The sequence below is a fragment of the Seriola lalandi genome, unplaced genomic scaffold, assembly GCF_002814215.2.
Source record: "Seriola lalandi dorsalis isolate HSWRI2012SDOR001 ecotype SW California unplaced genomic scaffold, Sedor1 jcf7180002054252, whole genome shotgun sequence".
In the NCBI taxonomy this organism is placed as follows: domain Eukaryota; kingdom Metazoa; phylum Chordata; class Actinopteri; order Carangiformes; family Carangidae; genus Seriola; species Seriola lalandi.
In genome coordinates, this window is record NW_019524805.1 from 27,984 (window position 1) to 41,116 (window position 13,133).

The 13,133-nt window shown below is 46.3% G+C and overlaps 1 protein-coding gene and 1 long non-coding RNA gene across 9 annotated transcripts in view; one reads left to right on the forward strand and one right to left on the reverse strand.

Moving 5' to 3' along the window:
- The first annotated feature begins 3,084 nt into the window (after nt 1–3,084).
- LOC147819195 (uncharacterized) lies at nt 3,085–10,570 on the forward strand. 5 transcript variants are annotated; one of them, XR_015437155.1, is made up of 5 exons: nt 3,085–3,207; nt 3,288–3,526; nt 3,805–3,928; nt 9,873–9,922; nt 10,006–10,570. It is a non-coding gene; the product is annotated as an uncharacterized LOC147819195 (long non-coding RNA). The 5 variants fall into 5 exon arrangements; XR_015437159.1 differs by lacking the exons at nt 3,085–3,207; nt 3,288–3,526; nt 3,805–3,928 and adding exons at nt 6,918–7,934; nt 8,096–9,406; XR_015437158.1 differs by lacking the exons at nt 3,085–3,207; nt 3,288–3,526; nt 3,805–3,928 and adding an exon at nt 6,918–7,934 and having other exon boundaries at nt 8,096–9,922.
- Nucleotides 10,571–11,575: 1,005 nt separating this feature from the next.
- The window catches only part of dipk1c (divergent protein kinase domain 1C), a 29,883-nt gene continuing 28,325 nt past the window's right edge, over nt 11,576–13,133 (reverse strand). For all 4 annotated transcript variants that reach the window (XM_023404611.2, XM_087173542.1, XM_087173543.1 and 1 more), the window contains 2 exons: nt 12,958–13,032; nt 11,576–12,874 (listed from right to left, as the gene is read on the reverse strand). In XM_023404611.2, the coding sequence (XP_023260379.1) occupies nt 12,659–12,874; nt 12,958–13,032 (291 nt within the window). In that variant the 3' untranslated portion in view covers nt 11,576–12,658. The remainder of the gene's footprint in view (nt 12,875–12,957; nt 13,033–13,133) is intronic.

Below are 13,133 nucleotides of genomic sequence, written 5' to 3' on the forward strand. Positions count from 1 at the left end.
CTTATGACATCACAGCTAGGTTTTGTTGCTAGGCTACATCTAGTGGTCGTAGTGATGAGGACAGGAGCGAAGGGGAAAGAGAGAGGCAGAGTGCACGGAGATGAACGTGACACAGGAGAGCGGTGTGTTCGATTCCCACGTGAAACTAGCTGTTTATAATGTAACCATGACAACAAAGATCATCTAATGTTGAGGAAGTACTTATTTAAACCCAAATCACCATCTTTCCATGAACCTAACCGAGCCGTGACCGTTACTATAGTAACCATGGTGACGAAAGTAGCTACATCACAAACACATGAATCATCATGTTGCTCTGCTGCCTCCGGGTCGTCAATAATTGCACTAATCTTTCATTTGTCAGTGTGTGCATGTGAAACGAACAGGAAGTTGACGGCGACGGTAACCTGCAAGACGACGCTGAGGAGAAGCAGCGATGGCGTGATGCAGGTTGAGGCGGGCCCTGCGTCTTCTCACTGCGAGCAGCAGCCGACAGCTCGTAGTGACGCTGAGTCTTCCTGTGGTTTGTAAGTTGCCTCAGAGCGAACGGTCTCTCTGCGCAGTGACATGCATGAAGGAGCCGGGAGGAGGCGGTGACCTCAGGACATCAGCTGCGAGGAAAATCTCTTCTCCTTATCTGTGAAAACTTTCTCTGGCTCGCTCACATTTTATCTGTGAGCTGATGAATTTGTTCTGGGCCCAGTAATCCGTCACGACTGGGTGAAAAAATCATTTTCCCATGAAGCCTCTCTGTCTGCCTCACGGCAGAAACATTTGTCTCCATCATCATTTATCAGCAGACGAGACTCAGAGCACAAAAAAATCATCCATTTCATTCTTCCGGTTAATGCATGAAATAATCATTCCACTTCTCTCCAGACTTTCTTTCTCCAGCGAGGAGGATTTTCTTCAGCCAAACTTTTCCTCAGTGATGACTGAAGAGCAGCAGCAGGAAGCCTGAGGGACCAGACTTCCTCCTTTAAAAAGCAGTGGATGTTTAATCGGTGCTCTCTCTCTCTCTCTCTCTCTCTCTCTGTGCTGAACAACCTGAATCAGAACGTTTATTTGCTCCTTTTATTGTTGAACCAACGTGAAAACTAATGACACGGGTCGTGTGAGGTCAGGGGGAAAACAAGAGTGAGATCTCATTCCTGGACGAAGCCTCTGAAGGAAAGATTTGATCTGCAGCTGCTGCTCATAAAAACATAACCTGAGTCTGAAGATAAGGATCTTATATCTGCAGGTGGCTCTTTGAACAAACAAGAAAATCATCACTGGAGGATCTGTTTTCTCCTCCGCTCTGTTTTCATTGGAAAGTCACTCACTCGAAGTTTTATGGTTCCACTCAACTTCATCTTTTTATCTAAACTGGATCATTCACAGCTTCCCTGACTTCCAGGGAGTGTCGGCTGCTTTTCTCACTGAGAATCACACACATCAGACGCTGTTATTTATATCCGTGAGTCTGGAAACATGTTTTTAAGATTAATAAACGGGATTAGCAGCAGCCAATAAAAGCCAGGCTCTTTTCAAGTCTTCTACGGTGGCCCTGAAGCCCCAGCTTTAAAGCAAAACATCAACATAACATGCTTACCTTAGCTTAGCATAAATACTGTAACAAGCTAGCACTGATTAACACTGTTCATCATGTTGTATCTTCTTTGTTTTCATCTGCTCAAAAACTGAAGTGTAAAAGCAACAATTCACCATTTAACAGCAAAGAAAAGTTTTCATACAAACAAACATTCATTTTTATACAAAGGCAATATTTCCCAGCAGCCACGCATAAAATACCCATGTTCTGACCGACCCAACATCTGCAAAACATCTGCAACATCTGTCAAACTTTAGACAGAGCCGGAGTAGCAGTTTCAGCCCTGTTTCAAGTCTTTATGCTAAGCTAGGCTAAGCTAAGCTAACCAGCTGCTGAAGACAAGGCTTCGATCTGAACGTCTGACTCTCCACAACAAAGTGACTGTGAAAGTGTTGAATGTCTTTAAGCCTCTAAAGTTTCTGAGCTCAGTAAAATAATTTATCAAGGATGTGACCTTCCTTTAATTCAGAATACTGGAAGCACGATAAAGTGATTAACCGCTTTAAAGACTCTGAGCCGTGGTTTCTGTGCTGGATGGGCGGAGGGTCGTCGGCGCCGCACGTACGCTCCGAGTTCATCCGGTGTGAGCGCGTGCAGTGAGCAGCGGGTTGTGTGTCTGCAGGTGCAGGTGCTTTTATCTGATGGAGACGTCGATCTCCTTCCTGCCTCCATCAGTCTGGAATGTGAAGACGGCTGCCGGCCAATGATACTGCGCCAGATACACACACACACACACACACACACACACACACACAAGCAACACTTTCTGTCTTGAGGGTTTTCTTCGGTCGTCTTCGTCCTCCTCTGGCGATAACGTTTCCCTCCTGCAGACCTTGAAGAGGGTTTTCCCTGAGCCGCCTCCGTTCAGCAGGTGTGACGTTATAAATGGAGAAAACTGATAGATTGTGAGAAAGTGTCTGAGGCTCTGCAGCGTGACAAATGTCCTCCACTTTTCTCCTCTGTCAGGTGGATGTAATGAACGTTTCCCAGCGAGGGGTGATGAATGAAAACGCCTGGAGGAAGCTGAACTCTGCAGCTGGAGGTTTGATTAATTAAGAGCAGCAGCAGATGAAAGCTGCAGCCTGAAGCTTCTTCTGGATCCTCTGTGATTAAACTCTTCCAGTGGATCAGAGGAGCGGCTTTAACCCTTCACTCCGAACAGGAGGCGCTTTATTTCACTGCCAGCTTCCCCAGGACCTGCTCCCCACTGAACCCCCCCCCCCCATGTCGGCCTCAGGCCTCTGCCCCTCGCTCTCTTATTCACGGCTCAGTCTTCTGCTTCATCATGCAGCACTGAAGACGCTCGTTGTTTCTTTAAGGGAATCTGGGCTCATCCATTTATTGAGCAAAAAATTAAAGAAATTAAATATTACATTTAAAAAAACATGAAAGGTTTGTTTGAAAACCTCATATCTCCCGTTTTCTTTTTGTCATGTTTCCAGATCCAACGTTGTCTAAAGTCCAGACAGCAGCTGCCCAGATGTTACTGACTGACCCCCGCACGCGCTCACTCAACCGTCTGATTGGTTGGAGCTTGTCGGAGGCTGAGCGGGACGTTCTGTCGCCCCGGGCAACGTAGAAAAAAGGACAAATCCCAGAGCTATGGAGGCCAGGTCATGGTTTTTCTAACAACTTTTGCGTTAACTTGCAATAATTTCACCTTGTGATACAAACATTCATTATTATTCCTCAGGAAACATCGGTTCATGTTTTATAAGTTGGGACAAAAACGAGGTCTGTTTCCCTCAGCTTGGGTCGCAGCAACACTTTCCAGCTGCTCCTGGCAGATCCTGAGGCGTTCCCGGGACAGAGGTTTGGGTGTACCCTGGGGTCGCGCCCCGGTAACCTCCAGTGAAAGGCGCTCAGGAGGCGTCCTGACCAAATGAAGAGCTCATGTTGGTTCAGCGCCGTGAAATCCGACTCTTCCTCGAGGTAAAACTGAAGCCCGAGGCGACTGTAATGTTACACCAACAGTTAGTTTGACCTTCTGACCTCTCAGGGGTCAGGGGTCAGGAGGAGTAATCATCTCGCTACGCTTCTCTGCTTCCCAAAGGACTGTGGGAACGTTTAGGACCATCAGACTGACACTCGTGTTTAAAGAGCCGGTTCGAGTAGAAGTGAGGAGGAAATAAAAGGCGGGCTCTACAAACTGCAAACACCTGTCAACGTGTCAGAAACCATCAACCTGAGAACCTGTCCGTCTTCAACAGGAAGTCTCTGTCGACGCATCTGAGTCCAGAGGTTCGGCAGAGCAGACCTCCCAACAGAAACATCTGGAGCCGGCGTGGAGCTCCGACGAGGAAGAGGGAGAAAAGACGAAGACGTCAGACGGAGGTGAAGTGAAACAGATTGTCCTGATTTGTTTTAAATCCAGTTGATAATCAATAATCTCATCAGGTCGTGTCAACGTGCCGATGCATATCTAGTTAATTAGTAACTTTACTGTAACTAGTGGAAAGTTAGTTGTGCGTATAAATATCAAGAACAATCAAGGTTCACTTACCAGCTTTTCACCTTATCACCTGGTCTTCATCAGAGACTCAGATGAAGACAGTGTGAGGCAGTTAAAGGCTCCAGGACGAGTTAGTAAGTGGACCTTGAGGTGTGATTGTGTCCGTCTGGTCGACGGCAGCGAACAAACCAGCTGCAGGGAAATCCATTAGTGACGCATGTTTCTGATTCAGTGTGTGTGTGTGTGAGTGTGTGTGTGTGTGTGTGTGTGTGTGTGTGTGTGTGTGTGTGTGTGTGTGTGTGTTTAACTGTCTTTTGTACTTTTTCGTCTTTATTTATATTTCCATGATTTCTTTTCTCTTTCCTACATTTTTCTCCTTTTCTTCCTTTCACAGTAAAATATACAGATGTGACGATGTTAGAATGATGAATATCATCATATATCACATATATAAATATATATATGTGATATTTAAGTGTCAATCTATGCAATACGTTTCATTTTATATCTTAAAAGCTAAATATTTTAACCGAAGGCTCCAGAATGAAAATAAAAAACTGAGTGAAGAAATGAAATGACGTGTAAATTTAAATTTAATGCAAATCTGCGGAGCAGCGTTTCCGCTCTGGTTCATCACGTCTACAACACAAGAAGGACACTGATGTCCAGGTCACATGACCAAAGCAGCGCGTCAGCCTCCGCAGGCTGTTGGTTATTAAAGTCAGAGCGACACGAGAGAGAGAGCGGATCCGTCTCAGGTTCTGCTGCAGCTGGTTCAGGTCTGAACATGTGAAACTGTTTATGGGGATCAAGAGAACTCACTTACATTCAGACATACATCAGTGCCGGGGCCCCTGGGTCACACCGAGGGCCCGACAGTAACTACAGCTCACATTAAACCACACACACACTTTCTCTTTTATCCTGGTCCATGACTTCCAGGAGGCTCCGCAGGAGGTCCGAGTCTGGACCAGCAGAGGAGAGTGATGGTCTGTGATGGTTTCTGATGGTCTGTGATGGTTTCTGATGGTCTGTGATGGTTTCTGATGGTCTGTGATGGTCTGTGATGGTCTGTGATGGTTTCTGATGGTCTGTCTGCTGTGACGCAGTCGCTCTTCAAACGCCGCCTCTGAAGAGCGAGACCCTGAATTCAGACACAGCTCATGTATTAGAGAGTTTTAAAAGATTTACTGAGCCAGAGACAGAAGAGGGAGGAGCTGAGAGACGGACCAACACACGACAAGAAAAACATAGAGTAACACCAGACTGAGCAGTTCACACACACACACACACACACACACACACACACACACACACACACACGTACCTCCTCCTGTGTGTGAAGTCGGCTGCTCTGTGATCAGAGAAGCAGCAACAACTGCAGCCAGATGTCAGAAATGCCTCATCTCATGTCAGAGTGTGTGTATGTGTGTGTGAGTGTGTGAGTGTGTGTGTGTGTGTGTGTGTGTGTGTGTGTGTGTGTGTGAGTGTGTGTGTGTGTGTGTGTGTGTGTGTGATGTCAGCCTGCTCAGACACGCTCACATGTCGTGTAGCAGCAGCAACATGAAAGGATCATTTCATCTTTAACATCCAGCCTTAAGTATCGACGCTCTCATCGGACCGAAACATCTGCAGAGACTAAACAGGTCTGTCGCTGAGTCGCCTCCAGACCTTCAGCTCAAGTGTCCGGTATCAGCTGTCGTCGTGACGACGCTCGTCAGACATAACAGAGGAGCGGTGGATTATTCTGCAGACGTTGTTTGAAAGGTTTCTGTTTACGTTCACGCTGAACCGAAGTCTTCAGTCGACTTGGCGTGCTGCTCTTTGTGATCGAGCGGCTGCTGTCACTGACCTTCATGTTGTTTCGCAGGACAGGAAGTGACTCTGTGGGAAACGGCTTCAGAGGCAGATTCTGCCGTGACCTGTTACAGTCCGGACGACCCAGGACTCTGTGTTTTAATGAGGGGTGAAGAACCCAAACGACAACATGGAGGAGAACGCGGGAAAAAGCCGTTGCCCCGGGCGATGGTGGAGCCGAGGCTGACGGCAAAGCTCTGGGTTTACTGGTCGAGCCTCGTTCTGACCGTCACCTCTGGTCCTGAGCTCTGGGTAGTGACTGAGAGAATCAGATCTGAAGTGAGTTTCCTCTTCGGGGTGTCTGGGCTCAGTCTCAGAGAAAGGATGAGGAGCTTCGACATCCGGAGGGAGCTCGCGGTACAGTCGCTGCTTCACGTCGAATGGAGCCAGTGTAGGTGGTTCAGCCTCCCTGGGTCTGCAGCTCCTCCCGGCTCGTGCAACCGTTGGTATCTGACCAGGCCCCGGATTCTCCCAGGAGGAGCTGCAGAACGTTGCTGAGGAGAGGGACGTCTGGAAAACTCTGCATGACGCGCTGCCACCGAGTCCCGACCTCGGTTAAACGGAAGACAATGGACGGACTCGGCTCTGTCCTCTCCCTCCTCTTCATCTCCGCTCACAGACTTTATTGCTCCCAGTTCAGATTTAACACAGTGTGAAATTAGTTTTGAGAGAACAGAACCAATGTGCCGTTTTATCAGCTTTTATCTGGTGTTGTTGAACTGGAGCGGAGTGAACCGGACTCCATCATCAATTAATTACCAACCGCCAAGATTTCACTGGAACAGACAAAATGAATCACATGATTGAGGGAGACAGTCGCACTGTTTGTGAATGATTTAGTATTATTAGTCCAGAAGTCCCGAACGTCTCAGAGTCTGTGTGGAAAATGTTCAGCTGTAATTTGTGTGAACTGAACCTTTAAACAGAAGCGTTACTGACGTATTCACACACACAGCAGCAGTAATTAGCACTAGGGGGGGGGGGGGGTGTTGTTCGGGTTCAGACTGGTTGGAACTCATTTCTACACATTTCCGCCCACCTGCCCTCAACCACTGAAGCCAGACACCGAACTGGTTTCAATCCTCCAAAAGCTGCTCTATCTGCAGACTCTCTTAAAAAGACAAGTTTCCCGCTCGGCTGTCAGTCTGTCCACTTTCATTTTTCTGTCTTGTGCAACTAAACTGAAGTGATTTAATGTTTATTGAAGAGCAGCGGTGACTCCCAGCAGACTCTTCCTCTCAGAGATGATGAAGATCAGGCTTCACTTGGCTCCTCCGGTGGCTGCTGGAGCCGAGCGCGGAGTCATTTCCAGTCCAGGGAAACGTCCCCGAGGCCAGACCGGCTTCAGCTTCCTCGGCCGTCAGATCACATCTGAGGGAGGGAGTTTTCTACAGCAACAGATTGAAACAGAATCAGAAATCATTGATCACGAGTCAGGGCCAATTCAGAAATGTGGGAAAACATTTTTAAAAGAGCTGCCAAGCCTGGTGGCTCCATTCACACCAGATTACCTGTCTCTGGACTGAACTTTGCATTTCTGTCATTAATCAGGTTTTCTGGCCGAAACAACTCACTAATTAACAAACATAAATCTTGAAGGAGTTCCTCCTGAAGAGGAGTTCAGTAAACTGACGGATGTTGAATTTCTTTTGGCAAACGAGAAGAATTCCAGCAAACCGCAGCGGCCGAACGTGTCTCCTCCTGCATGAAGAGCTGCAAGTTTGGACTGGAAAGAGATGTTTGATTGTCAGAACTCTCGCCGCCCGACACTCTAAGATTTCAGTCACTTTAACGGGAACACTGTCAGTTTGATCCTGCTCCTTTGAGCCACAGTGCACCGAGTAACACCCTTTAAAACATGAAGTAGAAAAAAGGAAATCACAGGAAGCAGAAAAGACGTGGAGCGCTGGGAGAACAGCAGGTGTTTCTGCCTCTTACAGCTGATGAACTCTTGGGTTCATGACTCAGTGTGGATTGGATGTTTCTCACGGCCGCTGTGCTGAGCGACGCTTCCACCTCGGTGTTTGGAAGGTGAGAGTCTCTGAATGATCCGTGACGCCGGTTTAACAACGCTGCTGTTGTAAAAGCGCTCAGAGCTGTCTGACAGTCCAAACTAACATCTTCCTTTAATCTGTTGCTCAGTGTTTTGCTGAGACCCTGTTCGATGCACTTTGTTCTGCTTTCATTTAAAGGAGAACACGACGGGGATCCTGACGCAGAGGGAGAAAACCGCAGGGTTGAAGTCGAAGTTTGGCTGCATGACACAGTTCAACCAAAAATGGTGTTGCACGATTCTGAGTGAGAGTGTAATGGTTTCACTTTGTCAACAAGTGTCAATTACAAGATGATGGTTATGGTGAAACTCATTGAGAGAAGTAGAGAAGAGGTTATGTAAGTTCATATGTCAGACATGATGTACTGTGGGACTGGTGGCGTCTGTGACACGATGTGACCTCGGCTCACTTCCTTCTCTTGTTCGTGCTGGAAAGAGTCGGGTCCTGATGAAAGTAGATGGATGGGCTTCATGATCATGAGAGGATAAAATGAACGGAGCAAACCTGTCAGTCAGACTGGATCCTGGATGGAAAGTCTGAACGTCTGTCGTCAGTACGAACGGAGCTGCTCCATGAAGTTCAATGAAAAGAAAAACTTGTGATTGTGTAATATTTTTTTACCAAAACAGGGAATGAACAAGTGCAGCGGCGATTATCTCATCCACATCGGCAGAAGAAGACCAAGAATTTAAAGCAGCGTGTCGGCAGCAGAAAGGCAGCGCTGTGAGGTCATTGTTGGAGAGATGTTAAACTCAAATACCCAGAAATCCAGTCTCAGGTTTTTCTGGGTATGATCACCATCCTGGAACATCATCCAGCAAAGTCTCAGGGGGGCTCAGCTTTCAGTCTGACTCGGAGGCTGAGGTTCACACAGTGAGACTCTGGACGGTTTCCATCTCAATCGTTTCCGTAAAGCCGACGTGGTGACGACAGCTTGTGTGTCGGTTTCTTTCTGAAATGTCCTAGAAACTGTGGGAGTGGAGTTACTGCACATCAGGACTCTTTTCTGCAGCAGTAAAATGAGGCTTCAGCCGTCAGCGCTACACAAATAAAGTTGGTATCGTCCAATTTTACAGTCTTCTTAGCATGAAATTCACTCCCGCGGTTTGAGCAGCGTTTCCAAGCTGAGATTAAATAACAGAAACACTGAGGGAATCTCGTGCTGAAAACACTGAGCTTCAATAAAAATCGAACATTCAGGTTTTCTAATAATAATTTCTGTCTCTGTTTTTGTTCTTAGTCGTTCGTTTTCTTTCCTACCTGTTAAACCGACTGGTTGTGTGACCGCCTGCTTCTGCTTTTTCTTTCTTTGTCTCTCAATCAAATCAGAGTTTGGTGACGTGGTGAAGCAGCGTGGGATCATGGGAGTTATTGTCATCAGCTCCTCCTGCTTTGATTCAGTGTCAGTGGTTCAGGAGGTTTTCACCTGGAGCTGAATGATCCACAGAGGTTTCCTCCTCTCCACAACAAACACACCAGCTGATTAGAACAAATCATATAACAGTAAAAACACTGCAGCACGGCTCAGCTGCTGAAGTTTACTCAGCTACGACTAAAATCCTTCATCTTGTCTTGAAATGAAACGTTACCTTAATTCAAGTCACAGTTTGAAAATGGCAGGAAACATTTGTGATAACTCAACGACATACAGAACGTAGGTCTAGTTTGTTTTTAGACACTTTAATGTGTTAAAAAGTTAGATATTATAACTTTAAGTGAATTTCCTGGAATCATTAAAGAAAACGTGTGAAGTCTATACATTAAGACGTTATTGTACATTATTGATGAGGCCCTGTGTCGTGGTTCCCCCCCCCACATCAGCCCTGAGCACCACGGAGGGTCAGTCTCATTTTAAACTGAGCGGATATGAGATTTTCAGACTTCATCATCTCAGTTTTCTTCTTTATTTCTGCAGAAACGCTGAAACCAGATCTGCCCGGAGGTGGACGTCTGGAGGAGGAGAGGGTGAGGAAATGTAGATGCATATCGCTGCTGTCGGGGTGAAGGCCACAGAAGTGAAATCATGCTGAACTTTTTCCCTCCTTCAGTCTGGAGTTGAGTTGGAGTCCTGATACTTGGGAGACGTGTCCTGAAAGAGATGCCATCTCTTCTTTAGTCCCGGAGAGATAATAGACACATCACGCAGTCGTCAGCGGACACATTAAACACAGGAGAACAGATGAGGGGCGTTTGATTCGTCTCATCTCACTAATGATGTGTTTAGATTGAGGCTGCACAGTCACTCGCAGCAGGTTTAAAAAAACTACCAGCTGCTGTTTAGAGAAGCAGCTGGAGAAGATCAGGAACCTGATCCTGCAGGGACAGACAGGGAGGACTGTTTATGTATGAGAGACTTTACATTAGGAAGAAATCCTCAGAGAGCTGCAGCTGCAACAAACCCCAGATCACATACTGTAAATTCCTTATAACATATCTGGACTGTGGGTGGCAGGACTCCAAACACATGTCCAAGTCCACGTCTTTCCTGCTGAGTCCCACACATGTCCGCCAGCTCTCACGTTTATTTTTGGGGTCTCTACTGGATTTGGAGGCTCTGTGCCGTCGATGCAACAAGTTCCATTAAAGGTGTGTGTCCATGTGTAGTGTGATTATAGATCAGCTCTAGCTTCTATATTAATACTGTGAAAGTATCAAAGCCTCAGTCCACAGAGAAATGCACACAGCCTGTATTCAGAAACTGAGCCTTAAAACCAGCCGTCAGGACTTCTGGAACTTTGTGATGTCACAACAAAGCAGTCACCAAGCCCCGCCCACATGGACCCACCATCCAAACCTTGCAGGATTTGGTTTCTCTGTGTTTTTACCTGAAATCTGCTTTATTTTTATTGGATCACTCAGAAAACAGTCAGCCAATCAGAAGAGAGGCTCAGAGCCTCCTCTCTTCTGATTGGCTGACCGACCTGTTGTTACTAGAGCTGCAGAGAGAAGCCTGAGAGAGGAGATGTAAAACTACACTGAGATGGTTTTTGGTTCTTAAACACACAAATATATCTTCTTTAATCAACGAGAAACTATTCTGATAATCAATCATCATCATTTATGACGAGCAAAAACAGCTTCTCCAGGAGGATTTGCTGTTTTCCTTTGTTTTATATTATTTTCTTTTGTATTGCTGGTTTGAATTTGACAAAACAACATTTGAAGACGTTAGTTTGGCTTCTGGAAACTCGGCAGATTAATTGATAGTGGACTCCTGATCAGCAGAGGACAGTAAAGCAACAGAAGGACGGTCAGATGTCTGCCTTCTCTGGAGGTGTTGACATGTGACCACAGCTGCTCTTCATACTGAAGGTGAGAGGAAACACACGGGTCACCGGGTCCATGCACAGCTGCAGGTGGTGTGTTCAAGTGTTGTTGAGGGAAACCGGAGATTGTGCCTCGTTGCTCGTCCTCTTTTCAGAACAGCTTTTTGAAGATTGTGTCACTTGTTTGTTCTGAAAATCTTGATAAAGTAACAAAGTGTTGGAGTAAGAAAATGCTAAAAACAGAGCTGCTAACTTCTACCAGCATCTGGAAGGAAGTAGTGTCGTATATCAATGAGGAAATGTGCAGTATCACAGATCGGCCCTGTAGGAAGAAACACAGCAAAACCCCAAACGTCATTACAGATTTTATTATTCTGAACCGTACATATGAAAACAAACTTCACCTATACTTAGTCTGTTTACAGAAGCCCGGCCCTGCAGAGGCCGTTTGGTCTCTACACATCTACTGTGTGTTAAAATGAAGCCGTCCAGCTGCTGATGTAAACACAAAAATAAATTAAGAAGATATTATGTGTTCAACGTGTGAGCTTCTCTCTCTGCTCGGTGTTGACAGAGCCAGGCTAACTGTTTCCCCCTGTTTCCAGTATATATGCTAGGCTAAGCTAAGCTAACTGACTGCTGGCTGCAGCTTCATATTTATCATTTATGAGAATTTTACCATTTTAGAGAATTAAAAAAGGAATGGAAATAGTTCAGCTGGACAATGTCAGTGACTAAGTCATGGGTGAAAACCTCACAACTCACCAGTGAACTGTCAAACTTAAAGCCTAAGAAATGACAGCGGACGATTCAACTATGAAACCAGAATTTAACTTCATTAATAAATGTTACTTCTCACGGTTACGGTCGACCTACAGCTTTATGTACATCTGTTTTCTGACTACAGGCTCTCTTCAAACGAGAGAGAGTTTTTAAATCTCACTGAGACTAACTGGTTTAGTAAATGAAGAAAACCTCAGAGAGGATCCACAACATGTTCCTGACGAGAACACACTTAAGGCTTCGCTGCATGCTTCCACATTCGCTGTGATGAAACCCAAAGTGATGGATTGGACACCGGGAAACAAAGTCTAGTCTTCTTTGGACCTTTGTCCATGTGGTGTCTGGATTTATAGTTTGTATTTGGACTGATTATGTCTCTGAAATGGTCCAGACCTTGAAGGAATCTCCGTCCTGTTACTCTGATTTTGTGGAAGTGACTGTGGCTCAACCGGCGGCTCTGGACCTGCGATGGGTCAGTGGATGAATTGTTTGCCTTCAGCCAACATGTAAACAAGTGTATGTGTTTTCTCCAGCGGTTTCACTGGATCCCAGGATGAGCGTTGCTACAGGAAGGTGCATTAACGTCTACGTCCTTATTCCTGTATGAAGACTAAAGAGCGTCTCCGTCGCTCATGGACTTCCTTTCACCTCCTCAGAAGTTCAGCGCTGTGTGGACGTGGCCTTTCTCCTCCCACGCCCCTCCTCCTTCACCTGAAGCCCCTCCCTCATGGAGGAGGCGGGTCAGGATGTTGAGCAGACGCTGATGGATGTCTCTGCCGCCTCCTCCTCTTCCTCCTCCGTCCTCTTCTCTTTCCTCCACACCTCCCTCTGTTTCTGAACACTCCTGCACCGCTCGCTGCAGCTCCACCTGTTCAGACCCAGTGAAACCTGAAATTAACTAATTATCAAGTTCTTTAATTGATTAATGTGTCATGAAAGTATGAATCCTACCTGCAGAGGGAGTCCTGCTTTGGCCCCGAGCAGAGTTGGAGAAAACCACGGCCGGAAAATCTTCTCACAGATCACCTGACGAGGAAAAGGAAAAGACGCAGGGAAGAAGGTTGAAATAGGAAAGAGGTAGATGAGGGAAGACAAGGAGATTAACGAAGAGCAGATGAAGAAGAAGA